At 37.4% G+C, this 27,449-nt stretch overlaps 1 protein-coding gene across 1 annotated transcript in view; it reads left to right on the forward strand.

Annotated features, from left to right (window-relative positions):
* The window catches only part of DNAH11 (dynein axonemal heavy chain 11), a 160,717-nt gene that overhangs the window by 14,221 nt on the left and 119,047 nt on the right, over positions 1-27,449 (forward strand). The window contains exons 5-24 of the mRNA XM_063303749.1: positions 1,125-1,224; positions 2,102-2,313; positions 2,838-3,071; positions 4,691-4,858; positions 6,551-6,667; positions 10,030-10,167; positions 10,260-10,384; positions 10,743-10,938; positions 16,712-16,816; positions 18,265-18,660; positions 18,938-19,270; positions 19,392-19,646; positions 19,752-19,921; positions 20,981-21,203; positions 21,952-22,068; positions 22,167-22,253; positions 23,308-23,466; positions 25,030-25,113; positions 25,850-26,008; positions 27,082-27,204. Of these exons, the coding sequence (XP_063159819.1) occupies positions 1,125-1,224; positions 2,102-2,313; positions 2,838-3,071; positions 4,691-4,858; positions 6,551-6,667; positions 10,030-10,167; positions 10,260-10,384; positions 10,743-10,938; positions 16,712-16,816; positions 18,265-18,660; positions 18,938-19,270; positions 19,392-19,646; positions 19,752-19,921; positions 20,981-21,203; positions 21,952-22,068; positions 22,167-22,253; positions 23,308-23,466; positions 25,030-25,113; positions 25,850-26,008; positions 27,082-27,204 (3,501 nt within the window). The remainder of the gene's footprint in view (positions 1-1,124; positions 1,225-2,101; positions 2,314-2,837; positions 3,072-4,690; positions 4,859-6,550; positions 6,668-10,029; positions 10,168-10,259; positions 10,385-10,742; positions 10,939-16,711; positions 16,817-18,264; positions 18,661-18,937; positions 19,271-19,391; positions 19,647-19,751; positions 19,922-20,980; positions 21,204-21,951; positions 22,069-22,166; positions 22,254-23,307; positions 23,467-25,029; positions 25,114-25,849; positions 26,009-27,081; positions 27,205-27,449) is intronic.

The raw sequence follows: 27,449 nt of genomic DNA on the forward strand, positions 1-27,449 counted from the left end.
GTTGGGAAACTTGAAAGAACAGGTTAGGGATAGATCATCATGGAGAAGATCTATCTATGTGGTTGCTAGGAGTCAAAAATGACTAGATGGCACAAAATCAGCTACTATTCTCAGTTGTATTCTAGAAATTGGCTAGACATACTATCTAGCAAAACCTTGGCAGAAGTTCCTGAACATGCAGCTCAGCTCAGCTTGTTTCATTTGCTAGAGGCTGTCAGACACACGATATGGCACAGGTAGATAAGAATCTTTATTGCAAACTAGGGTGAAGCCGTATGAAACAGTTGATTGCCCTCTGTCAAAGTGAGGCTGCAAATTCCCTTATACCCCAGGGCTGCTCAGATGGGTTACCACTTCTTTCCTCTGTGTTTAAATGAACTCTTCAGTGCACTTCCTTGCCTTGAAACTGAGCAGCCGTTGATTGTTTTAAATGACCTCTGGCTCTTGGCTGAACTCTCACATAAACTTTGCATTTGTTAGACCATGATAAAGAATTAACCATCATTGGCTGATTTAATAAAGAAAATTATAAATGTGGCACATATTTGTACACAGTGGCTACCAGACCCCTTGTGGATTAGCAGGCTGATATGGGAGCAGGTGATCTTTAAACTTTAAATTATTCTTGGTTGCAAAATGGAACTTAGTGAAGGTTCTTTAAGTCTGGCACATATATACGGAAGATATTCTGAGTCAGCTGATTGCAGTCAACCTATTTGGTTCATACTAAGGCTTGAATAATTTTGATAAAGCTGATTATATTCATAGGGGCCATAACAGGAAAAATTGCATGCTTGATGTTTATAAAAATTAATTGATAAATAGGGCTTGCAGTGAGAAGAATTAGTGCCAAAACAGTCACTCAGCCCTTTTGAAAAAAAGCCTTTCTGGCCATCTATCCTTTCAACTATTTCTATTTGAGAAGAGTTGAAGACTTGAACGTGCTAGAATGATTGGGATTTAATTCTTAAGTTTGTGTCAGGCCATTTCTGAAGCTTGGTTGTTTGACCTATTCAAAGTCTTTTTTAATTCAACCTGGCATGTGGCGTGTGTGTGTATGTGTGTGTTTGTGTGTATAATTAATTAATTAATTAATATTTACTAAGGATCTTTTTCAATTCCAGCTTAAGAGCCCTATTGTTCAAAAACTGATTGGGTTCTTAAAAGTCAAGATGAGCAGTTATTACCCAACTTTTCAGAATAGTTATAAGGATGTAGAAAATGGTAAGGCTTCTTTGAATTAAATTAATATATTTATATAAATGTGGACAGAATGTATTTATCAAATCCATTTTTGCTGTATCACAATAATTTTCCATTAAAATATTGCTTTGGGAGATATTCCCATTAAGTCAATCAGTCTTATATGCCATAATTCACTGTTAAATTTGGATATTTCCTTATATGTATAATTAAATTAACATATTGTGTGTTTGGAAACATTATTTTGAAGTTGTTACTTGCAGACGATCTATTTCTAACATAAAAATGGTTTTAAAATGTCTTGCTCATTTTTACATATTGATTAAATGAAATGTCAATGGAAAATCATTAAAATACATGTTATTTGTATAAGGTACTGTGTTCCAAAAGAACTAAGCAGATGATTCATTTTCACATTGCTCTTACTAGGCAGAACATTATATCATTGTCTTTTTTTTTTTGCAGTTTGAAAAAAAATTGCACACTAGTTTGTAGCTGCAAGTTAACCTTTAATCAGGAAAAATGCATTTAGAATTGTGAAAGTACACTGTGGCTGTTCTCACACAGTGATTGCCAAGCAACCAGACTTCCGTATACCAGAACGCAAAATGCCTTCTAGTTGTTCTGTAGTTGTTCCACAGGATGATTTCTGTGATGCCAGCTTAGCTATTTGCAGGATGCAGATAATTTTATTTCCCTGTCTCCTTGTGTTGCTGGAGCCAGGTGGAACAGAGAGCCTAATGGTCTTTGAGTAGCATCTATGACCAGGTTGATTACTATCCTTGGAAGATTATCATTTTCTTCCTAAATGTGAATATGCGTAAGAATACTATATATGCTAGCCTGCATTAAGGACCTGCAGTACAAAGTAGTTGTAAGTCTTTCTTTTTTTCTACAGCTCTTACTGAAGCCCAAGATATTGAATTATATCTAAAACCTCTGCAAAGACATATTCAGTATTTTCAAGAGACAGAATTCCCAGGGATACGTATTTTGATTCCCCCTTTGTTTCACACCATCTGCCTGATCTGGAGTCATTCCAAATTTTACAACATGCCAGCACAAATCATATCTCTACTGCAGGAATTCTGCAATCTGTTCATTCATCAGGTAGCAACATTTTAAATAATAAAGTAGAGTGTAATAGACATCTGTTTCTGTATGAGCTTGTCTGAGGATTAAAGTCAGGGAGGGAGGTTTACTTAAACTTATCCGTGTTCTCAGAGGCCCATCTGTACAGCACAAAGAAGAAGGCTTTCTCCTACATTATTCCCAATATAGGAAATCTACTTGTTTAAGGGTTGTGTCTAGTCTCCACTTCATAGGCCCGTGCAAGGGTGGGTGAGAGTGAAGAAACGTGCATCGTAGCACAAACCTGTAATTTAGGTACTTGTTCCAATGATGAGAAGCACAAGGATGGCAAGTTTGAAAGACTAGGTTTGGCAAGATGAGGCTGCAATGTACATTTATCACTTTTTTGTAATGAATATCTAAAGACCACTCTTTCTAATTTTAGGAAGAATTCAAAACCTTCCTTTAAAGCCAGGTATATTAAGAGGTATATTAAGAATAGTGCATTGTTGTGTTAGCCGGTTATGTTTTAAAACATTTGATTGCATTATTTTTTCCCTTAGGCTATATTGTATCTTTCACCAGAAGATATTATGAAAAGGGAAACAGAAGAAACTTTGGAACAAGTACAAAGTGCTCTTAATACCTTAAGGAGTTTTAAGGATGCCTTTTTTAATGAAAGAAAACAAATGGCAACTTATTTCACTAGCAGTCAAGAAGTTAGATTTTGGGATTTTCAGCCACAGATGGTATTTTCCAGATATGATATGTTTTTAAATCGCCTGGAGAAAATAGAGGTATTATTTACCATTCTAGCCACTAAAATTACGGTTGAAGTAAATTACTTGAAAAATTATGTGAAATTTTCTTTAATGGTAACTTAGTTATCTTTACATGACAGCAGGGTGGGTATTTATATATGTAGGGAGAGAGAGGGAGAGAGAAGAAAGATTATTTACAATTATAACTCCCAAATTTAAAAATGTATGTGTATAACTAAATCATATGCATATATTTTCTTTTAATGCTAGGGTCAGGGTTGTGGTGTTGTTGTTTTTTTTAAGTCCATTAATCCAGTGGCAGAAATACCAGGGTTCTTTTAATTAATACAAATTATATGCATAGGATGCAGCTTTCTTTAATTAAATGTTACCTTTATGTAGACAAAAAGGAACAGTTGTGACCATATGATCCAGAGATAATGGACATGCACCAACCTATTAGGGGGAAAAAAAGAAGTGGAGAGGAAATAATTGGTTCCTGAGATATTGTCGAATGTAATTTATTAATAGTGAGGCTTAAAGTACTCTAATATCTAACAGATTTATTATGATATCCTTCATATCTACAGAGTATTATTTTGAAAGAGGAATATATGTCCAGCCGTAGGAAGGGAAGGATAATAAAAGGAGATATTAGATGGCTACAAAATGCAGAAGATGCAACCTGGCTCATAAAAGCCTGATGGCTTGCAGGATAGAGAGCTCTTCTTCAGGACTGTCCTCTGTCTAGTTTTATTTCACACGTTATCTACATATTACAGTATAGATCTTACCATGACAAAATGATAGGAAATACAGTATATCACACACACAAACACACACACACACACACATCTTGCACGTTGTATGCTGTTTGCAGGAGAAGTCATGTCAGTGACAGACCTGATCCCATAAAGCCAACAATTTCTTAAGGCCAAAGCAGATAGATAGTTATCTTATCAAGCAATTGTGTTCTGCCAACCCTTGCAAAGCACTCATAGATGCCAGGATGGTCCTAACCTGGGTCTCACAGGTATAGTCTCATGATCCTGGTCAAAAGCCAGTAAAAAAGGTGTGATGATAGTCTCATCCAAGGTCAGGACAAAGGCTCAAAGCACTCTAGACAAGTGTCACAGGCATTGTTTCATGACTGGCAGGTGCTTCGCTACTGAGAAATAATAGTCTATTCCCATCTGGCATTCCTCCATCTCTCTGCCATTTGACTCTGTACGTAGCTTTAGTGATACCCTTGCAGACTTCCAAGTCTCTGTATATTGCCTTGTCAGAATCTAAGATCATAAAAGTGGGGCTGTCTGTCTGTTCTGCTGAGGCCTGAAAACTGGACCCTGGTTTCTCAGGACAGACTCACTTGTTCTTTTCCTCATTCTATGGTTCTGTTCAAAAGAATTATGCCCCCCTTTTTCTGATTTAAGTTTCTGTAATGCCCTCCCAATACATACAAAGAAACTGTGAAAATAAAGTTCAGAGATCAGAAAACAGCAACTCACTATTTGCCTTATAGATGACACTGCATGTCTCAGTGTCTCAATCAGCATGGGTCAAAAATATTGCCTACTTTTGTATCAGGGTACACTTTAATTAGATTTAGTTCATTATGGCAGGAGTATTGCTAATTATTATCTTTATTTTTTCAGAATATTTTTGTTACTATGCTTGAGTTTGAAAAGTTGGAGAGACTGGAATTTGGTGGAATCAAAGGAAAACGTTTGAATGCTCAAATATGCAAACTGAATGAAGAATTTATTGAGTCTTGTAACACTTTTAAAGAGAGAACATATGACCCCTTAGACTACAACAATATGGTAATCTTTCATTTAGCATATTGTATGTGCCATTTTTATATTTAAGAAAGACAAGTGTGAGGTATAATGTAAAAATGAAGTTGATTTTATTTAAAGACTGATCCAAAGATGAGTAAAGTGAGAAAAGTTTGAACTTGGAAATTCCTACCATGCAAAGCTTGAATTTTTTAACTATCAGCATTTATGCTGCCTATCAAGAGCAACCTTTTCCTATTTGATGCCCTTTAGAACTGTAGTCCAGTATTTTCTCAGATTGGGGAAGATTACTGTCAGAGGATCATCCCAGAGGCAATAGTTAATAGCTTCTGGAACATCTCCACTACCATGGGTTGTATACGTGGGAGGGAGGAGGAATGATTTGTTGCCTAGAAATGGAGAGATCACAAGCAGACACAGAGGAAATTGTTGTGGCGACTCGCTTATCTAAAGTAACACCATCTCGAAGAGCAGAGCTTGGGAACGGAGCTGTAAAACTGAAAGACGTTGCAAGCATTCAATTTCAAAAGGGAGGCGGGAAAACCCAATGGACTTAATGTGGGGGGCAAGGGAATCTGACTCACTTGTGACTTTGCAGGACAATGGACTGTATCTCAATAAAATATTTTTCCTATATCCTAAGAGGCTTGTGGTGAAGCTTATTAATATTGAGGTATCTGAACCTATGATCCTCACAGAAAGCCACAAGTAAGCTGTGGCAACTTCACCCAACAATCTGCTGATCAAAGAGGGAAGCGGTGCCAGGGTGGCAGCAGCTCTGGAGGACCCATCAAGCCTCCAGGAAGGTGCACCCGCCCAACCCATGGAGACTGAAGTGATGGTACTTGAAGCCAAGGTCAATGCAGACGATGCATCAGATGACTGTGGAGAAGTAAGGCTGGGGTCAACCAGCGAACTCGTCTGATAGCTGGGGAAGATGTTGCAGGCGTCCTAGAGGAGTATGGGGAGTGATGGGGCTTTCGATTGGAAGAGCCCCATCCGTTGTGGTGGCACTTGACTGACCCATGAGCCCAGGAGACCATGCACCGAGAAATCTCCATATTGGAGTAGGCACCACCTAGTGCTCCCAACAGACACAGACATCGCCGGTTGGCAGGAATGGGAGAAGGCGCTGAACTGGTCATCAGCCAATGGGTGAACATCCAGCCGAGGGACGCGAGACCATTCACTAGAGAGCAAGTGGAGCATATGAGTCAGTAGATAGCCTCCCTAAACAAATGCGTATCCAGCATGGAAGCTGTACTGCAACGGATATTGAAAGGGATGGATCAGCTGCTAGAGCAACCTGACCTGCAGCTGGGGCCGAGACGAGTGTTCCCTAGAACTGAGAGAGGCCCAGAGAGGAGTTACTCTGGGACAGAAGAAGCAGCAGGCCCTCAGTGACCTGGGGAGGCATGCTGGCAATACCCAGAAGTTCCAGTCCTGTTGGAGTGGGGGGATTTTGGAGCCATGTGGAACCAGGGGGCAGCCACAAACTACTTATTAAGTTCAATGGGGAGCCCAAACAGCTGGCCTATTTCTTAACCAATGTGGAAGCTTTTATGAAAGGGTTCGAAGAGATGTTCCCCACAGAGCAAACCAAGGCATTTACTTTCTGATTTAATATTGTTTTTTCCTTACATTCTTTATTGATTATATCATGCAATTCCTTAAAAAAAATCTTAAATATATTTGCTATGAATTTGCCTTCTACAGGAATTTGAAGAAGACTATGCTGATTTTAAACACAAAATTTTGGAATTTGAAAGGCGTCTTGGATCAATTTTTTGTGTGGGATTTCTTGATTGTTCAGGTTTGGAGTCAGCATTTAAGGTCAGTTACATAAAGCACAATAAATGAATGTCATAGTTCTGGCTGTCAAAATTATATATTATATTATATTATATTATATTATATTATATTATATTATATATTTATTATATTATATTATATTATATTATATTATATTATATCTATATTTACACACCAGTAAGAGTGCAGATAATGTGTTCTGAAACAAGTTTATGACAGTGGAAATTAGCTGGCACTATTGCATGTAATCTCAGAGTAATTATTTAGTAAGACACCAACATTTAAACAAAACAACTATCAGGATTAGTCCAAGAAAGTATTATCTCAGGTAGAAGACAAAGTGCTTCTTCCTCAGTTTTGCATGTAGACTAAATTGAATCTTCAAAAGTGAAGACAAGACATAACCTTCTGTACTGGGAGGTAGAAACTAATTTAAGGACCGATGACTCTCCCCTATGTCCTCCAGTATTTCCTGCCTAAAGTCATCACCTTACTGTTTCATTATGGAGATGGATGTGAAAATTATCCTATATATGTATTTATGTGAACATTTCCCATTTGTTGCATTGATGCTTATGGAGAAAAAGTTCTCAACCATTTGCTGTATCATTAACTTTAAATTTAAAGTTTTAACTTTAAATAATTAAATTTAAAGATTTAAAATGGGTGGACAATTGGGGGAGAGGGGAGGGCCACACTTTTAATTCGTTTGATATCCAAGAACTGCAGAGGGATGGCTGTGATGTCATCAATAGTCAATAGCCAGTTGCAAATTTTTGTTCTTTTTTAAGAGTTGAAGTGAGTTAAAAGGCAAAATGGGCATATTGAAAAAGAGTTTAAGGCACCCATTTTGTTCCTTAAGACACCCCAAGGCTTTGGAGCGTTCAAAGTAGTGCTGAGGGCTCACAGTGATCTAAAATAGCAATAACTGGATGCAAGGTTCAAAATGTACTCCTATGGTTCCAAGAGTAACATCCTAATGATTATAGAAAACTGCAACATTGAATTTTCTCTTTTTCGGTAGAATATGTCATACACAGACTTGCACCTGCAGAATGGGAAGAACCTATGCCAGCTTTAGAAAATCACTGTTATTTTCCTTCCTGTTGAAATCACTGTTGGGGATAGACAACACTGTGTGAAAAATACTAGTTCAATAGGTTTGGAAGCAGTAGTGATGAAATAGGGATTTTCCCAGCTATGTTTTTTCTGATTCCTCCCTCATTATATGCCTCTACTGTTTGAGAGGTTTGATTCAGACCAGTGTTTCTTAAACTTTTCTCTCTGGACCCCTTCCCACTTTTAAAAATTATAGAGGACCCCAAAAGAGCTTCAGTTTGTATGGGTTATATTTATCAATATTTACCATATTAAAAATTAAAATTGACACATTCAGTGTCACTATAACTTCTCATGATTGTTTGATGGGATTTTAATATTGTATTGTTTTTCAACATAGGCTGGCAAATGGTTTTGATTTCGTGGACCCATGAGAGGGTCTTGGGGGATACCCAGGAGTCTTTGGATTCACTGGTCTGAATCAAACTGATTTAGACTAATGAATTGTGATGAAGTTCGTTATGGACACAGCTTAACCTAGCTAGAGTCCTATGAATGTTCAGAGAGAACACAGTGTTTTGGATAAGCCTAATGGATTTTTTAATATTTTACCAGAACAAATTATTCGAATATACTCTAGCTTCTCAAAGTGCCCTGGGCATGTATTGTCTTCCAAACCATATTTTTAAGTCTATCAATAATAATACATTCCAGGCTTGTAAGCTTAGAGAGAATTAAATTTAGCACTTCCTGTTTAATGTTTGACATCTTGCATAATTTTGTCATCTTGACAGCCACTTCATATAACTCAAAATAAAAGTAACCTTTTCTGCTATTGATTTGGTATGCGAGAATATTTTCAAGCAGCTGTTATGTTTAAACCTTTTAACTTTTTATGAGAAGATGATATTTGTAAATAACTTCATTAATGTTAGCTATATGCTTTAAAAATTGCTATGAATCAGACAGAATATAAATATATTACTTTTTCTTAAATAAACTATATGAAAGAAAATCTTGGTAATTTATCCCTTTATCCCTGAAATGATTCCAGTTGTAGAATGCTTTTTAATTGTTAGTTTTTATGATGTGTTTTTATTGTATACCACCCAGAATCAGGTTCTGTAAGATGGGTGGCTAAATCAAGGAATGAATGAATGCCAGAGGGCTACTGCTGATGATTGTTTAGAAAATGCAATAAATTAATTAAAATGTCCATTTTGAAGAACAATTTTTATTCTTTTAAGTTACTAACTTTTTAGGGAGAAGTAGTTGGAAAATGAAATAATTTTATATTTGATATCTGGCAGTTAAACTCAAAGCATTGATATAGGTAACAGGCTAGAAACCGGGAGGCCTTGAGTTCTAGTCCTGATTTAGGGTTAGTGGCAAACCACTTTTGAAATCTTGCCAAGAAAACTGCAAGGACTAGTCCAAGCAGTTGCCAAAAGTCAAGCCTGATTCAAAGGTACCTCCCCACCCCCGGGCAAAAAAAATTGGGCATACCATTCCTAGTATAATTAAACATAGTTCTTTAAACAGAGGACATATGCTGAATCTGAACAATCTTTCTCCTCCTTGTGTTCAAACTTCCTTGATCTTAACCTGGTGCTTTCATTCAATTCCTGTTGCAATCAAAATGGGGAGCTGTTGCAACCTTCAATTTAATAAGAAAATTAATCTGACACTGAATTGCAGTTCCCCATATTGGCACATTAGGTATGTTTGCCGCCTTGAGTTATTTATAAAAATAATTAAGGCAGGATAAAAATTAAATAAACAAATAAATAAATAAAATGGAAAGAGGGTAGAAATGAGGTGTGATAGAGGAATGCATGAATTTATTGCTTGCTTCTGGATTAAGACAAGAATGTAACTTCCAAACAGACCCATTGCACACAATTTTTGCTATTCTATGTTTGGTTAGTTTGGGTGTAGAATTAATGATTTTATATGTGATTCTTTTTTTTCAAACTGCCAATTTAATCCGTTTTTTCCTGGAATATAAATGAAGATCTGTGATCTGTGCTATTTAATCAAATATGTTTATGCTTGCTTTTCATAGATTGCTTTTGATGTGTGCAGTCGGGTTTTTTTTTAAGTTCTATTGTCTTACCAAATAGATGTAGGAAGTTAAAGAGAAAACTTACTACTGTCACATTTCACTTTTGCTACAACTTTTTTCAGAATTTCAAAATGTTAAATTGTCGTTCTACCTCTTTCTGTGCTGAAAAAAAAATCTGGAAAAGTATGGTATTTTGGTAGTGTTCTCTCCAAGCTGGGAAAAAGGAAGGTTGTTACAATAATGTCCTTTATTTATACAGCTTATATCAATTCTTGGATCTTTTCTGGAAAAGCCAGTTATTGCAGATATTTTTAGCACAAATTATAAGATTTTGCTCCAAATGTTTGATGAAGAGTTGAGAAATTGTAAATACTTGTATGATGAACACATTAAACAGGTATGTGGCAGTTTAAAAGCAAAATAGTTCATATGCATTTATCTTAAGATCTCTTTCTTCAGGATTACCCACTTCTCCTTTAATAATTACAGGAGGAAAAGGGGAATGAAATCATACATAAAAACATGTCAACAACTTCAGGAAACCTTAAATGGTCTCGAGAAATTAAAGCCCGCATGTGGTCATTTTGGTCAAACTTCTCGTTTGTTCCCCATCAGTAAGTAAATCTCTTTGGGAATAGAAATTGTTCATGCTGGTTGGGGAATTCTGGAAGTTCACAAATCTTAAAAGTTGCCAAGGTTGAGAAACACTGTGGTAGGGGACATTGTGTTGAAGTAAGATTCAGTTGAAATTCACATTGGAAGAAAGGTGGGAAGATAGTACAATTCTTTCTTTCTCGTAGCAAACATCTTGAGCCAGACACGAGTGGCATAACTAAATATTTACTGCAAAATATTAATGGGGTCATATTTCCATTCAAATTCCCATTAAACAGCATGCACTTTGCTGGTACCAATGAATAAGTTTATTGTTTTGACCATTTTGCTAGTATGATATTATGTCTTCCTTTTTAGAATCCTGGAAAGTTTTGAAGCTACTTCACTTTATCAGAAATATACAGAAATGTTGAGGTTACTTGACCAATATGAAGATCAGATCTATTATAAATGGAAATCCAAGGTGGATGATATTTGTCTGTTTAATTTAGATCAACCTCTGATTAAGCGAAATGATAAAGATGGCCTCCTTAGTGTGAATTTTGACCCTAAGGTATGGTATGAACATTTTAATTTTCTAGATATGCCGGCCTGATGAATAATACTGTAAACAAAAAAGTAAAGTCCATTGAAACCAATGGGACTAGTGTGTATAAAATTGCAATCCATGTTTTTTTTTTTAAAAAAAAATCATGTTTAATGTGAAGAAAATAAATGAATTCTGTTTACTAAAATTATTTATTGAACTGTATTACGGGAAGGAACAATTATTCATTCAATTTATATTCTGAGTTTCTATCCAGAAAGGGTACTAAAGGCAGTTAACAATATTGGCAATTGTAGTTTATAGATAAATTAGCCTTTTGAATAATAGCCAAAAGGAAGTAAATTCCACTGAATTCAATGAGAATTGGAGGACTTTCATCCAAGTCAGTTTGGCCTCTGAGAGAAGAAGCAGGATATAAATACATTAAATAAATAAAAACAAAAATGAATAAATTATGAAAACAAATTTAAACTAAAGCTTAATTTAAATAATATTTAATATTTAAATACTGTAATAAGCATAATTATTACAATTCTCTAGCATTGAAAATATTTTTGTTGAGTTGTAGTCTTCACAGTAGTAATATAGTGATAATAGTATACAGTACGTAATGTCATTCTTGTTAAATCTACTGGTAGCTAATATTTTCAAATGCAACAATGCTATAAAGCTTGCTGAGATCTAACGTATTTATCCTTAGCTTTAGTCATTAAAATTCCTTCTGTGGAGCCTCTCCAGTCAAGGAGAATAGTGTACATCTGAATATCATTGCTGGGAGCAAATGATAGGAAAATGCTCATACCCTGATTGTAAGCTCATAAAACACATTCAACAAGCTATTTTTAGAATCAGAAATGCTGGATTCCTTTTGACAAAGGAGACTCTCTTGGCCAAGATCTCAAATTGAGATCTGCATGGAAATGGGGGCCAAGCCATAAGAAATACCATAAATCTGCTCAATTAACTCAGTTAATTTGCCCTAAAACTCCCCTTGACGGTGAAAAAAAAAAATTTATCTGGTCCAGCCGTTGCAAACCAATCCTTCCTTCTTCGTGCTTCCAACTTACAATGCTGCATTCTAGCAAAGAAAGTACAGTGCATCAGCATCTGCATGGAGACATGAGGTAGTGGGAAATGATGACATGTGGGTCACGACATCATCGTGCAAATGACAAGACTTCCATACTTGCATCATATCTAATTGTCATCTTCATGATGATGCCACAATACATGGGTTACTATTTTGATGTCATTGTGCTTGTAACAGCCACCTATGACATGATATGTAGCAGTTGTCAATCTGCAGCCAATAAATGATACAATATTTCACCAGCCAGCTCATTCCAACTGGAATATGTTGTTTATTCGTTTAGTCGCTTCCGACTCTTCGTGACTTCATGGACCAGCCCACGCCAGAGCTTCCTGTCAGTTGTCAATACCCCCAGCTCCCTCAGGGACGAGTCCATCACCTCTAGAATATCATCCATCCACCTTGCCCTTGGTCGGCCCCTCTTCCTTTTGCCTTCCACTCTCCCTAGCATCAGCATCTTCCCCAGGGTGTCCTGTCTTCTCATTATGTGGTCAAAGTATTTCAGTTTTGCCTTGAATAACATTCCCTCAAGTGAGCAGTCTGGCTTGATTTCCTGGAGGATGGACTGGTTTGATCTTCTTGCAGTCCAAGGCACTCTCAGAATTTTCCTCCAACACCACAGTTCAAAAGCATCGATCTTCCTTCCTTATGGTCCAGCTCTCGCAGCCATATGTTACTACAGGGAACACCATTGCTTTAACAATGCGGACCTTTGTTGTCAGTGTGATATCTCTGCTCTTAACTATTTTATCGAGATTTGTCATTGCTCTTCTCCCAAGGATTAAGCGTCTTCTGATTTCCTGACTGCAGTCAGCATCTGCAGTAATCTTTGCACCTAGGAATACAAAGTCTTTCACTGCTTCTACATTTTCTCCCTCTATTTGCCAGTTATCAATCAAGCTGGTTGCCATAATCTTGGTTTTTTTCAGGTTTAGCTGCAAAGCCAGCTTTTGCACTTTCTTCTTTCACCTTCATCATAAGGCTCCTCAGTTCCTCTTCGCTTTCAGCCATCAAAGTGGTATCATCTGCATATCTGAGATTGTTAATGTTTCTTCCAGCAATTTTAACCCCAGCCTTGGATTCCTCAAGCCCAGCATGTCGCATGATGTGTTCTGAGTACATTGAATAGGTAGGGTGAGAGTATACAGCCCTGCTGTACTCCTTTCCCAATCTTATACCAGTCCGTTGTTCCGTGGTCTGTTCTTACTGTTGCTACTTGGTCGTTATACAGATTCTTCAGGAGGCAGACAAGATGACTTGGTATCCCCATACCGCTAAGAACTTGCCACAGTTTGTTATGGTTCACACTGTCAAAGGCTTTAGAATAGTCAATAAAACAGAAATAGATGTTTTTCTGAAACTCCCTGGCTTTTTCCATTATCCAGCGGATATTGGCAATTTGGTCCCTAGTTCCTCTGCCTTTTCTAAACCCAGCTTGTGCATCTGGCAATTCTCGCTCCATGACTTGCTGAAGTCTACCTTACAGGATCTTGAGCATTACCTTACTGGCATGTGAAATGAGTGCCACTGTTCGATAGTTTGAACATTCTTTAGTGTTCCCCTTTTTTGGTATGGGGATATAAGTTGATTTTTTCCAATCTGATGGCCATTCCTGTGTTTTCCAAATTTGCTGGCATATAGCATGCATTACCTTGACAGCATCATGTTGCAAGTTTTTTGAACAGTTCAGCTGGGATGCCGTCGTCTCCTGCTGCCTTGTTATTAGCAATGCTTCTTAAGGCCCATTCAACCTCACTCTTCAGGATGTCTGGCTCTAGCTCACTGACCACACCGTCAAAGCTATCCCTGATATTGTTATCCTTCCTATACAGGTCTTCCGTATATTCTTGCCACCTTTTCTTGATCTCTTCTTCTTCTGTTAGGTCCTTGCCATCTTTGTTTTTGATCATACCCATTTTGGCCTGGAATTTACCTCCAATGTTTCTAATTTTCTGGAAGAGGTCGCTTGTCCTTCCTATTCTATTGTCTTCTTCCACTTCCACGCATTGCTTGTTTAAAAATAATTCCTTATCTCTTCTGGCTAACCTCTGGAATTTTGCATTTAATTGGGCATATCTCCCCCTATCACTGTTGCCTTTTGCTTTCCTTCTTTCTTGGGCTACTTCTAGTGTCTCAGCAGACAGCCATTTTGCCTTCTTGGTTTTCTCTTTCTTTGGGATGTATTTTGTTGCCGCCTCCTGAACAATGTTGCGAAGTTCTGTCCATAGTTCTTCCGGGACCCTATCTACTAAGTCCAGTCCCTTAAGTCGATTCTTCACCTCCACTGCATATTCCTTAGGAATATTAGTGAGCTCATATCTAGCTGATCTGTGGGTCTTCCCTAATCTCTTTAGTCTGATCCTAAATTGTGCAGTAAGAAGTTCATGATCTGAACTACAGTCAGCTCCAGGTCTTGTTTTTACCGACTGTATAGATGTCCGCCACCTTTGGCTGCAAAGGATGTAGTTGATCTGATTTCGGTGGTGTCCATCTGGTGAAGTCCATGTATAAAGCCGTCTCTTAGGTTGTTGGAAGAGAGTGTTTGTTATGCAGAGTGAGTTGTCTTGGCAAAATTCTATCAGCCTATGTCCTGCTTCGTTTTGTTCTCCCAGGCCATGCTTACCTGTAATTCCAGGTGTCATTTGACTGCCCACCTTAGCATTCCAGTCTCCTGTGATGCAAATAACATCTCTTTTAGGCGTGTTGTCCAGTAGGTGCTGCAGATCCTCATAGAACTGCTGTACTTCAGCTTCTTCAGCATCTGTGGTTGGGGCATATATTTGGATCACTGTGATGTTAGATGGCTTGCCCTGAATTCAAACTGAGATCATTCTATCGTTTTTTGGATTGTATCCAAGCACTGCTTTAGCCACTTTACTATTAATTATGAAGGCTACTCCATTTCTTCTGTGGTCCTCTTGTCCACAGTAGTAGATCTGGTGGTCATTTGATGTGAAGTAGCCCATTCCAGTCCATTTCAGTTCACTGATGCCCAAAATGTCTATCTTTAATCTTGACATCTCCCCAATAACCACATCCAATTTGCCCTGGCTCATAGATCTTACATTCCAGGTTCCAATGGCGTGTTGATCCTTAGAACATCGGATTCGCCGTTCACCACCAGCACCGTCGGCCGCTAGCCGTCCTTTCGGCTTTGAGCTAGCTGCGTCATCACGTCTGGGGCTAGTTGAACTCATCCTCTGTTCCTCCCCAGTAGCATTTTGACCATCTTCCGACCTGGGGGTCTCATCTTCCGATGGTATACCGACATATCTCTGGTTGTACTGATCCATTTAGTTTTCATGGCAAGAATACTGGGGTGGGTTGCCATTACCTTCCCCAGGGATCGCATTTAGTCTGACCTCTCTGTCATGACCTTCCTGTCTTGGGTGGCCCTTCACGGTTTAGCTCATGGCATCATTGAGGTGCTCAAGCTCCAGCACCACCACAAGGTAACAATCCTTTGCTGAAGAACTGAAATACACACACACACACACACACATACATGTATGTATATGTATATGTAGCCTTCCTGTATTTTATAGCACTTGGCATGCCTCCATGCAGACAATGGTGAACATTGATGTAGACATACTTATACATCATGCTGTGCCATTATTTTTTAAAAGTTATTTTATTGAATACGTCTCAGTCAATTAGATTTCCACTTTTTGCTAGCTATAAACTTAACAAATTACAGCAATTGCTTTCATATAACAAAGTAAGCCACCACCACCAACAAAAAAACCCTTCATTGTACCATAAATCACATTTATATCTATGTCCTTATTTTATTATTTAAAAGGCTTACATGGCTGCCAATTCCACTGTATGATTCTGTGTGGCTAACAACAGTTTAAAACAGAAAGATAACATAAGAACATAAGCAGTGCCCTGCTGGATCAGACCTCTGGCCCGTCTAATCCACACAGAATCATACAGTGAGATTGGCAGCTAAATTGGTAGCCACTCCACATCTTTACTCTGAAGATTCAGAACAAGGCAGTTGTATCTGCTGAGCTGGTGCTGTGGTGATAATGGCTGCTGCAAGAAACCACAACGCTGGTGTGCCTACAGTGCATGCCAGCCTCAGTGCCATGTTCTGGTGGTTCTTTAGAGCAGAGCATCAGAGGAAAGTGTGGCTCTCTGGAACACCTCGGTGCCTCAAAACAAGTTACGGGTGAAGAAAGATGCAGCAAAGTTCTGGACGCCAAAGTCCCGTTATCACAGCACACAGATAAAGTGTTGAGGCATCCAGCTAATTTGCCAGCAGCGCAGCTTGGTGGTAGGTGGGAACCTGGCCCCAACGGACTACATTCCCTGACCATCATTTAAAGGAGTGAATTCATTCTGCCTGTCTTCAGTGGGCAACTAGATAGTCTGGGATAGCCTACAACCAAGAGATGGTCAAGATATTACCTTGTTTTTCAGAATGTGACCCATCATATCTCCAATCCCAGAGGTGGGAAATAGCCATTATAACTATACTAATAGTAACCTTAACCATATATTTTACAGTCCTCATTTAAAACCATCTAATGGCCATAATCACATATAGTGCTACTGAATTCCATTGTTTAAAACAATGCCCTGCCAGGAGAAAAAAAATCTGGAAATATAGGCTGAATCAGCACCTGAAAATAAATGGTCTTTAAAACTAACTTATGAAATATATTTTGTTTCTTAAAGCTGGTAGCTGTTTTAAGAGATGTGAAATATCTCTTGCTTATGGATCAGCCCAATATTCCAAGTTCAGCATTAGAGTTACATAAGAAAAGGGGGACATTTGCTAAGGTATGTACCTTTTAAAGTGTGTAATTATTCATATTTAGCTTAGGGTACTTACGTTTTCCCTTTCTTTCTACTAATAGAAGTGAAATGGAAATGTTTATATTAAGCCTTCCTCAATCTTGGTGTCCTTTATTAGATTAGTGGACTTAATCTCCCAGCATTCTCAGCAATGGACGCGCTGATTAGGAAATTCTGGAGGACAGATTCCCCAGGATGGGGAAGGTTGGTCTACATCAGCCTTTCTCAACCTTTTGACCCTGGAGGAGCCCTTGAAATATTTTCAGGCCTCAGGGAACCCCTGCACATTCAGGCTCAAATACAGGCTAGATGTTACCAAATAATTATATTTGTTTCCTGGGTAGGCCTCTGTTACAGACATTCACAGTGTTCTTAAACTAAACATAATGAAACTTCTTTAATGTCAAATTGCCCAAATTTGAAATAATTTTTAAAATAAACCCCTAGTGACCTCTTGTGGAATCCTAAGGTTCCATGGAACCCTGGTTGAGAAACTCTGGTCTACATAATTCAGTGCTAATGTATTATTCAAATGCATTAAATTGTGTTGAGAAGTCTTTCCTTCAGTATAATGGCATGTGTCAGGGATGGAGAACATCTGGCCCATGGATCTACATGTCCACAAGCTGGCTGGACCAAACCATGTAGCCTCAGGGAAGTTTATCCCTACAATACTGGTTAAAGCTGATCCTGCCAGCATTTCTGAAACAGCAAGACAGGATTCACTATGTTTCAACCACATCATGCCTTTCCCCTCAAGGGGAAAGATGAGAAGCAGACAAAGCTGACTGTTGATGGAAACCATTCTGCATTTTCCTAGGTTGGAGCATATCTTGATGGCAAGGGCCATGTGCCAAGCAAAACTTTTTTTCATTTCTTTTGGCATGGGAAAAATAGCTAATGCTATATTGCTGGATTGATAAAATGTCTCCCTGACATCAACTGAACTTAGGTGAAATCAGTGATTGTTTCAGCTCCCAAACGGAATCTAGTTCCCTGTCATGGATATTTAATTTCCCATAATACTTCGTTACTAAATAAGGGATGTGCCCATGTTAGAGTCTGTACTCTGTCCCTTATCTCTGTTTTCCTCTTTCCGTCACCATATGTTCCTTATTGTCTTCTATTTTTGCTGATGGCTGTAAATAATCTTACCTGCTGTGCAGTTGTTTGAAAAAAATGTTGGGGTATTATTGTTTTACATATAGAGATCTTCATTTTTAGTTATTTATGTATAATAATTCTAGCTAAAATAGCTAAAGGGTTAGAGACAAACTTAGTCTTGAGCAATGGGAGGAAATGCTGAAAAGATGAAGTCGTAATTCAATAGTGTGAGTGCCGCCTCCTTCAAAAACCAATTATTAGCTTGAAGTTGGTATAGCTTATATGGGAGACATTTAAACATTCTGTGTTTCTTTTTTCTATATAAACAGTACATGGGAAATCTTGAACTTGTAGTCCAATGGTACAACAAAGTTAAACAGACCGTTTTGGAGGTAGAATATCCTCTGATTGAAAAAGAGCTGATAGTTGCTGATGATCAGCTAAAAGAAGCAGAAGAAAAGCTCACGTGGCAGGAAGAAAATTGCTGGGGATATATTGAGTGTGTCAAAGCCAAAGTTCATGACTTGGAGCAGAGACTTCAAAAGTCAAAGGACAATATTAAGACCATCCAACAAATTATGAAGTTTTGGATAGAGCAGCCTTTCTTTTCTCGAAAAGATAATAGAAAAGAAGCTTTGTTAAATCTAGAAGACAAAGAAGACAGACTTGCTAAAAAATTCACGTCATTCCAAGAAGACGGTTGCAAGATGCATAAACTTGTAGAGGTAATATCTGGTACAAGTGTTCATGAGAAGAGAATGTTTGATTTGATTTCTGTAGGTCCTATAAACACATCTCTGCCAATGTGTAAATCTATTCAAATATGGCTATCAGTTCAGAGTGAAAAATGTTGTTTCAGCTTTTCATGTCATTTAATACCCAAACTATGATCAGTGAGATTCATTTGGAACTGGTTGAAAATTATCCAGTTCATTAGCTTTTTAAATGGAAATTGTGACAACAGTAGACTTAAACTACCTCTTTTTGGGTGTGTATTTTTAGGAAAACCTAATGCTCTTTAAAGCAGACCCAGATTCAGATTCTTGGAAGATTTACCTGGAGTTTGTTGATGACATCATTGCTGATGGCTTTTTTAATGCCATAATGTATAATTTAAACTTCTTCTTGGAAAACACAGAGAAAGCTTTGAAGCCAGCACCATTATTTCAGGTTCAGATGATCGTAAGTGCTGTAGAAATTGAATTCAAACCTTCCCTGGACAAGGAAGTTGGTGATGGCTTTTATGATCTAATAGATGAACTTTTAAGCAATATTTTCAAAACATCTGCTCAGGTGAAAAGAATGGCATCACACCTTGAAATACAGCATTACCAGGTAATATATTTTGTTAAAAGAAAAATAAAGTGCAAGACTGTATGCACTACACATGTAGTTCAAGAAAGGAGTAATCATACTAAGTTTGGGGTATAATTTTTCTTCCCTTTTTTTGATTAAGAATGACATGGATGGTATATCAGAGCTATCCGAGACCAGGGAAAAGATTATGAACAGAGTGGCGGATGTTATTACCGAAGCTGTGACCTTCAAAAACTCTCTCAACTGTTATGCATATCTCTGGGTAGATGACAGATCAGAATTTATGAAACAATTTCTCTTCTATAGTCGCGTATTGACTTCTGAAGAAACAGAGACTTCTACAGATGTTGGCACATCTGATCAACACCCAACTGCTGAGCAGTTTAAAGAACAGGCAAGAAGTGGATATTTCTGTCTAAATTAATATTCAGAATCCTTCCTCCCTCCCCTCCAGTCTGAAATTAAGCTTTTGCATATTTCTAATACTTATATATTGTAGATTGACATATATGAGAATCTTTACATTCAGATGAGCAAATTTGAAGACTTCAGAATTTTTGAAGGCTGGCTTAAAGTGGACTTGAAACCTTTCAAACTTAGTTTGCTAAATGTTATTAAGAAATGGAGTTGGATGTTCAAAGAATACCTTGTGAGATTTGTCACTGATAGGTAAAATCTGTTTTAGTAAAATTATTCTAATTTACAGGCTGGGGTGGCATGCGGGGGGCGGTGTAAGTGAAAAGTTAACCTGTGAAATTCAAGGGAAAATAGAGATGCAGGACCTCAAAGCCCAATTCTAGTCTTATCCCTGTGATCCTTTTAAGCTTGGGCACTTAATAGCACCCCTCAAAGCCTTGTACAGGTAGTCCTCCTTTAGCAACTGCCTCATTTAGCAACCATTCACAGTTACGACGGTGATTAAAAAGTAACTTTAAAACCAATCCTCACATTTATGACCATTGTAGATCTGTAAAGCAAAGGAAAGCTGAAGTAAGATCATAAGCCCAGTCACCATTTCACTTCGCGACCGCTTTGCTTCACTTAATAACCGAGTTGCCAGTCCCAACTGTGGATACAAAATGAGGATTACCTGTATCTAAATCCTTCCAGAAGTTGCCATCAAATGATAATGTTAATGTGGTAGGAGAAAATATTAAATAAAAGGGAAGGAATCATCTTAATTATTTGACTGACTATTCAAAGTGAATTAAATTTTCTGGGTCCCATATACTTCTTTTTCCACATGTACAATTTTAAGTATAGAAGAGCAGACTCCCTAGTATAGAAGTATATTCCATACTAGGGTGTATACTAGTGAAGAAATAGGTTTCAAAGGCTACACATACATATAGTCTCCAACCTCTATGTCCAGTCCTCCACCCCAATCCTTGAACCAAGGAAGGTAATAATCCTTATAGCCTAAAGGATTCTATGCAGGTACAAACTTACTCTTGGAGGTTCAAAGCCAGCTGGGTGAGTTTGGACCAGTCTCTCTCTCTCAGCCCTTGCAAGGCAATGGCAAATCACTTCCAAACATGTTGCCAAGAAATATCCAAGGATTTATCCAGGCAGTCTTGATCCTCTGAGTCAAAAGTGACTCAAAGGCGTGCACGCATGCACACACACACACACACCCTTTTGTTTACATACACAGAACAAAAATAGTGGAAAGGGCATTCATATGAAAAAGAATTGACTACTGCAAACTTCTCTCTTTTCCTCTTACAGCCTCGCTGACCTAGAAGAGTTCATTAAAATGACAAACCTTGGACTCCAAAAACAGTTATCAGAAATAGATTATGACGGACTCATAGACATTATGTTTCACCTCTTGGCTGTCAGGGATAGGCAGTCAGCTACTGATGAACTTTTTGAGCCTCTAAAGGATACCATTGTACTCTTGGAAAACTGTGGGCAGAAGATGCCAGATGATATTTATGTTCAGCTAGAGGTAGCCTCTATTTTCTAGTCGTGATTCCAAATAAAAGCTTTGTATTTCTTTGAAGCTAACTTTCAGTCATCCAAAATGTTGCTGAGTCAGATGCAGAATAAGCAGAAAAAAGATCTTGTAAACTGTACTTTTAATAATATTTGGTGGCACCACGGAGGATGGTTGGCAGGATGGTCATGCAGAGATATTACCAAAGTAGGTTGGGGATAACATTTTAAAGGATTGTTTTTGTTCTGAAAGAGTAGCTTACTACATTTTCACTATTTCCCATTTTCTTCTCCTGAAAACCATGTGAATTTTTACTTCTGTTTATTGATGTGTTTCCATTAAAATTCAGTGGCATGATCTGAGAGCCTCAAAACAGAGGTTCAAAAAACGTATACAGTCCACAAGCTGTGATTGTCCATCCCTATTTTCCATCATTGATTTCTTACATGGCTCTCCCTTTTTTTTCAGTATGACTGAGGGGAGATCAGAATTATTTGTCAGATATTCCATCTTCCTATATTGAAGGTGCTGTGACTTGTTTTTAAATGAGTTTTCAAAACAAGTGAAGAATTAACATTAATTGTACTTGAGTCTGAGCCAGGCAGTTTTATATGCTTTATGTACCTGTCACCTTGATATTTATGGTAAAGTATCCTAGCTGTGTAGGAACAGCTCATGAGCATCCCCCATGCAGTTGGCAGAATGTGAAAAGGGAATCTAGCTAAGCTGTCTTTACATGGTTTGTTCTTTGATCTTTTAGGAACTGCCTGAAAGATGGAATGTCACCAAAAAACTTGCTGTGTCTGTAAAGCATGAAGTGGCTCCTTTTTTGACTTCTGAGGTCACTATTCTCAGAAAAAAATGTGCTGCTTTTGATGTAAGCTGAAATTATTTTTTTAAAGCAACACCCACAGGCATACTTTTATGAGGATGAGATTGTTGACATAAATTTATTGCCTGCATTTCTTTCAACAGGGGAAGCAGATAGGATTCAGGGAAAGATTTAGAGCAGATGCTCCCTTTCATTTTGATGCCAAAAACCCATATGCACTTCTTGATAAGGTAATGGAGAAATCTTAAAGGTGCATGTGATGCTGATAATCTCTCATTACAAAATGGAGATCTCTATTTACATATTGTACAATTTGTACTGGGCATTAATTTTTTTTTCAGCTGAGCTTGACATGCAAGTGCTATATCATGTGAGCTGGGCAGCTTAAAATGTGCATGATTGTTTCCCTGAAGGTACTCTAAAAAGAGGACAATATGTCTGCATTAAAAAAATACATCATTTTTTGAAAAACAGGTTTAGAATATTTTTTGTGATGTGAGTTCCCTTCTGTCTGGTTTCTCATGTTAGCTGAAAATTATGTTAAACCAAACATAATTTTTTTCCTGACTTCAATAGGATGAAGGTTCAAATTTTTTATCATAAATCAAAACAGCTTTCCTTAAGCTAATGTATTTCAGATGTGTTGGAATACACTTCCCAGAAGTCTTGAAGTCATATTGCAACACACCTGGATGGCATCAGGTAGCAAACGATGCTCAGACGGTCTTCTGTAAGACAATATTAATTATTTGTTCATTCTAGCTTTGATCATAGTTAAATGAACAACTTAATGAAAAATAGAATTAGATAGTTATTTCAATAATGACTAAAATGTATATCTTTAAGTACATTATAAGCATTTTAGAGGTGACGGACTTGTCCCTGGGAGAGCCGGGGGTGTTGACGACCGACAGGAAGCTCTGGTGTGGGCTGGTCCATGAAGTCACGAAGAGTCGGAAGCAACTGAACAAATAAACAACATTATAAGCACAAATTTTGGGGGGCGGGGGTTACATTGAAATACGGCTACATCTGTATAAATCTAGAGAGGTAGAAATTTAGATGATGGAAATTTTGTGCTTCTGTGAATTTTGATCCATACCAGCTAAAGAATTACCCGATAAATGAACCTTGCTTGTCTTTTGGAACTTAAAAAAAATAAAATGAAATATGGACTATTTAAAAGTAATACCTAAAGAATATTTATAATATGTAGTTCCCTTTGCGTTCGGCATATACTGCTTTGAATTAAAGCAGAATTTTCTAATATTTTCCCTTTTGAAGGCAAATCAGGAACTGGAAACACTGGAAGAAGAAATGTTGCACCTACAGGAATCTGCCAACCTTTTTGAAGTGGTCATTCCAGAGTACAAACAAATGAAACAAAGTCGCAAAGAAATAAAGTCGCTGAAGGGAGTGTGGGATATTAATGTTTATGTCACAGTAAGAGTATTATTTAGTTCTCCAAAACATTGTAAACTAGCTATTTATTATTATTTATTTATTTATTTATTTATTTTATTTACATAATCATTTGAAGTGCTTTGAAATTTTAGAGGCTCTCGTACTTCAACACTGATAATGAAGTGAAAATATTGAACTGTCATCTTAGAATCAGAATTTAGTTGTTTTTTTAAAACTTTATCTGAGACTGAATACACTGAAAAATTCACTTTTTAATTAAAAGTTTAATTAAAAATGCAAAATCCCATGAATGTAATTCCTATATAAAGAAAAGAGCTGAAAAATGAAACAAAAAATAAGTGGAAACGACCTGGAGTAAAGTTCTCCAAACTGGAAGGAACGAATAATTATTATTGGACTGTGAATTTGGGATGATTGGTTTGAACTCCAGGTCAGAGACCCATCTAGTCCAACATCCTGTGTTATTCCAACCAGATGCATTAAGAAACTCCAAAGCAGAATATGAAGATGATAATGCTCTTCCAGTGTTGCTTCCTAGCAACTGGTATTTAAATCATATTTGTGTCCTGAGCGTAGCATGTGACCCCCAAGATTAATAGCCATTGGTAGTCCTTTTCCCGTAAATTATCTAAATTGGTAGCCAGCACTACATATGATTGCAGCAACCTCTAAATATGAATTGCATTAAAAACTACCTTTTATTAGTCCTAAATTTCCACACATTTTAGTTTTAGTGGATGACCTTAATTCTGTGAGAGGAAAGAAATCTTCCTTCTGATTCCATTTTCAGGATTTGAGGCTTTTAAACTTAGAGTGAAGACAGATAAAACGAAACATGATGGAGGTATATATAAAAACAGTTGCTTTTATATATACCTCCATCATGTTTCCTTTTATCTGTCTTCATTCTGAGTTTAAAAGCTTCAAATCCTGAAATGTTTAGAACTGTACAATTTTCCAAGTGTAACTATATCATAGATTTTTATATAAGAGTATTTAGGAAAAGGAATAATGAACAACTCAGCGTTTTCACTGAGTTATAGAAAATGCGTCCGAATAATTTTGGAGCTACTAACTCTCAGCTTAATGAACAATCATCCTCCTCCTCCCTCATTCCTAACTTCAGTGGATAAACAAGTTAAAAAGCATTGTTTCCATTACATTACAAATCCTTGAGATACTCCATTGTAAAAATGTCAGTGTATTCCTTTTCTTATTCTTTAACTTGGTTATCAATACCTGAGAGGATTTCATTTTTTACCCCATGGATACTAAGCTTGTTCTAGACCTTGTGTATTGGTTCTACAATACACAGCATTGATACTACTTAGCTTTGGAAGGCTGCAGATGGAAATAAATCAAGGAAACTATGCTAGCAAATTGCCATCAGGCAGCAAATAAGACGATTTAACACTGCCATTCTTCAAGCCCCTACAACTTACTGTAGGTTGCCTTGATTTACGTGGGTGTGGCTATGCAAGTCCCTCTTTTGGGGGAGATGGGCGGTAATTAAATTTGAAAAATAAATAATGTGTATCTTCGTCAAACATCACTGACATTTCAATGTTTCTCCTGTTTCAGAGCAGCATTCATGATTGGACCAAAAGGCATTGGAGAGATATTAATATGGAACAGATAGAGGTTGAGCTCAGAAGATTTGCAAAGGCAAGTACTACAACAATCACTTACCTTCCCTCCATTTATTCTGCCGCTTTATATACAGTTCTCTTATATGTGATTAACTTCTGTTTCTCTTGTAAACAAATCTTCCATACAGGATTACCAAATCTCTGCAAAAGTTTGGCATTAAGCACTTGCAAGATTTTATTTTTTAAAAATGGGGAAGCCTGGATAGTACTTTTTAAATGCAAGCAGTGAGATGCCAAACCTTGCAATATTTTCTTACAGGCAGTCCTCGGTTAACAACCACTCATTCAGTGACCATTTGAACTTACAAGGGTGCTGAATGAGTGGTACTTACGACCAGTCCTCGAAGTTCTGGCCGTCACAGTGCCCCCATGCTCATGCGATTGCGATCCAGCTGCTCAGCAACTGGCCTGGATTTCTGTCACAGCATCCTGCATTCATGTGATCACAATTTTCGACCTTCCCTGCCAGCTTTCCACAAGCAGAGTCAATGGGGAAGCTGGCAGTAAGTTGCAAGTCATGGTCACATGCAGTCCTTGCTTAAAAACCTGTGGTGATTCACTTAAAAATGGTAACTGGGGATTGCCAGAATTGTCATCACTAAGTGGAACAGTCATGTGATGTCACACTTTAGAACTGTATCACTTAGCAACAGAATCTCCAGTCCCAACTAGCCATCGTTAAGTGAGGACTACCTGTACCTGGATTAGCTGGTGCTAGATGACATAGAGTATTTTATGATGCTTTTTCTTAGGAGATATGGTCATTGGATAAAGAAGTTCGTTCTTGGAATGTATATACAAATCTGGAATTAACTATTAAGAACCTTTTGACATCACTAAAGGTTGTAACAGAGTTGCAGAATCCAGCAATTCGAGACCGACACTGGTATCAGCTCATGCATGCAATAGACGTAAGTATTTTTCTAATTTCATCATAAAGATCTCTAGATCTTTCATCATATCTTTCATACAAATAAATAGAAAAAAATCATTTTTTATTTCTTGGAACTCTTATTTTTTTTTAAATAGCTCCATTAATGTTATAATTGATGTTAATAATTTCAAGTAGCGGGCCTTCTCTGTCACAGCAGCTGCCCTCTGGAATGAGTTTCCTCCCAGGATCAGGGTGGCTCCCACCTACTTGTGTTTCAGAGGGCCTTGAAGACCTCGCTCTTTGTGTAGGATACAGATAGCCCCTTCCAAGCAGTGGGTGTGTGTTTTGTTGTTGCCCAGTTTTGCCATCTTTGCTTTCTGGGTTATCTTCTTTTATGCCGGTGCTGTTTTCTTGTTTAATAGTTCTCTTGTTTTCTTGTAAACTACCCAGAATTGTTGGGAGTTGGGCGGTATACAAATTAAATTAATTACATAAATAAAATACCACTGCTTAGGAGAGAATATTTGTAATTCAACCTGGACTTCAGTCCACCAGTTGCTCCTTTGCAAATTCTGTGGAAGGAATTGAAGAAGAGCATGTTATGTTTCTGACTGAAAGTTCTACTATGTTTTATTTGTTTGATTCTGTGTAGTGGTTTCTTTTGCTTTTTCAGGGCTATTTTAGGCTTTTGATGTCTTTTGCTTCAAAATGATGAGAAACTGCATCATCAACTAATTTTCCAGCATTATTAAAAGAAGATTTGTGGTCACAAATTTCCTTTTCGTTTGTTTATTTACCCATGAATGTATGCACAGGCCACTCCAGTCATAATGGACTGAATAGCCTACATGCCCTATACAAAATCAGTTTAAAGCAATACATGAAAAATAAAAACTGAAATATCATAGGTATTGTTAAGCAAACAGTTCATACGCAGACATTCTCCTGCAGGGAGGAACAAGATGACATACCAAGCCCCAAAGGCACACCAAAAGAGCCAGGTCTTTATAGATTCTCAAAAACTCAGGTGCATGAGGTGCTCGCATATTCATTAAAAGTACACAGTTAATACATAGTCAAATATGTTGCTTTTTTAAATGTATTTTTCAGGTTCAGTTTTCCATAACTGAAGATACAACTTTAGCAAATCTGCTGGCACTGAATCTGCATAAAGTGGAAGATGATGTCCGAAATATTGTTGACAAAGCAGTAAAAGAACTTGGAATTGAGAAGGTTAATCCTGTTTCTTTTCAGGATTCTTTCCAAAATTTTATTCTGAATATCTTCTTGGAATTTAGAATTTCCTGGGTCTTCTTATTTTTAAGTTGAACTGAAGCATTAGAATTTACATTTTCAGTGTGTAGAATTTTGTGCTCTGTTTTATTGATGCACAGTTGGGTACATTCTTACATTCAAGTGAACTTGGTGAAATGATAGGATTATAGATACCATTGTATTAAAATTCATTTTGAATGATG

The sequence above is a fragment of the Candoia aspera genome, chromosome 4, assembly GCF_035149785.1.
Source record: "Candoia aspera isolate rCanAsp1 chromosome 4, rCanAsp1.hap2, whole genome shotgun sequence".
In the NCBI taxonomy this organism is placed as follows: Eukaryota; Metazoa; Chordata; class Lepidosauria; order Squamata; family Boidae; genus Candoia; species Candoia aspera.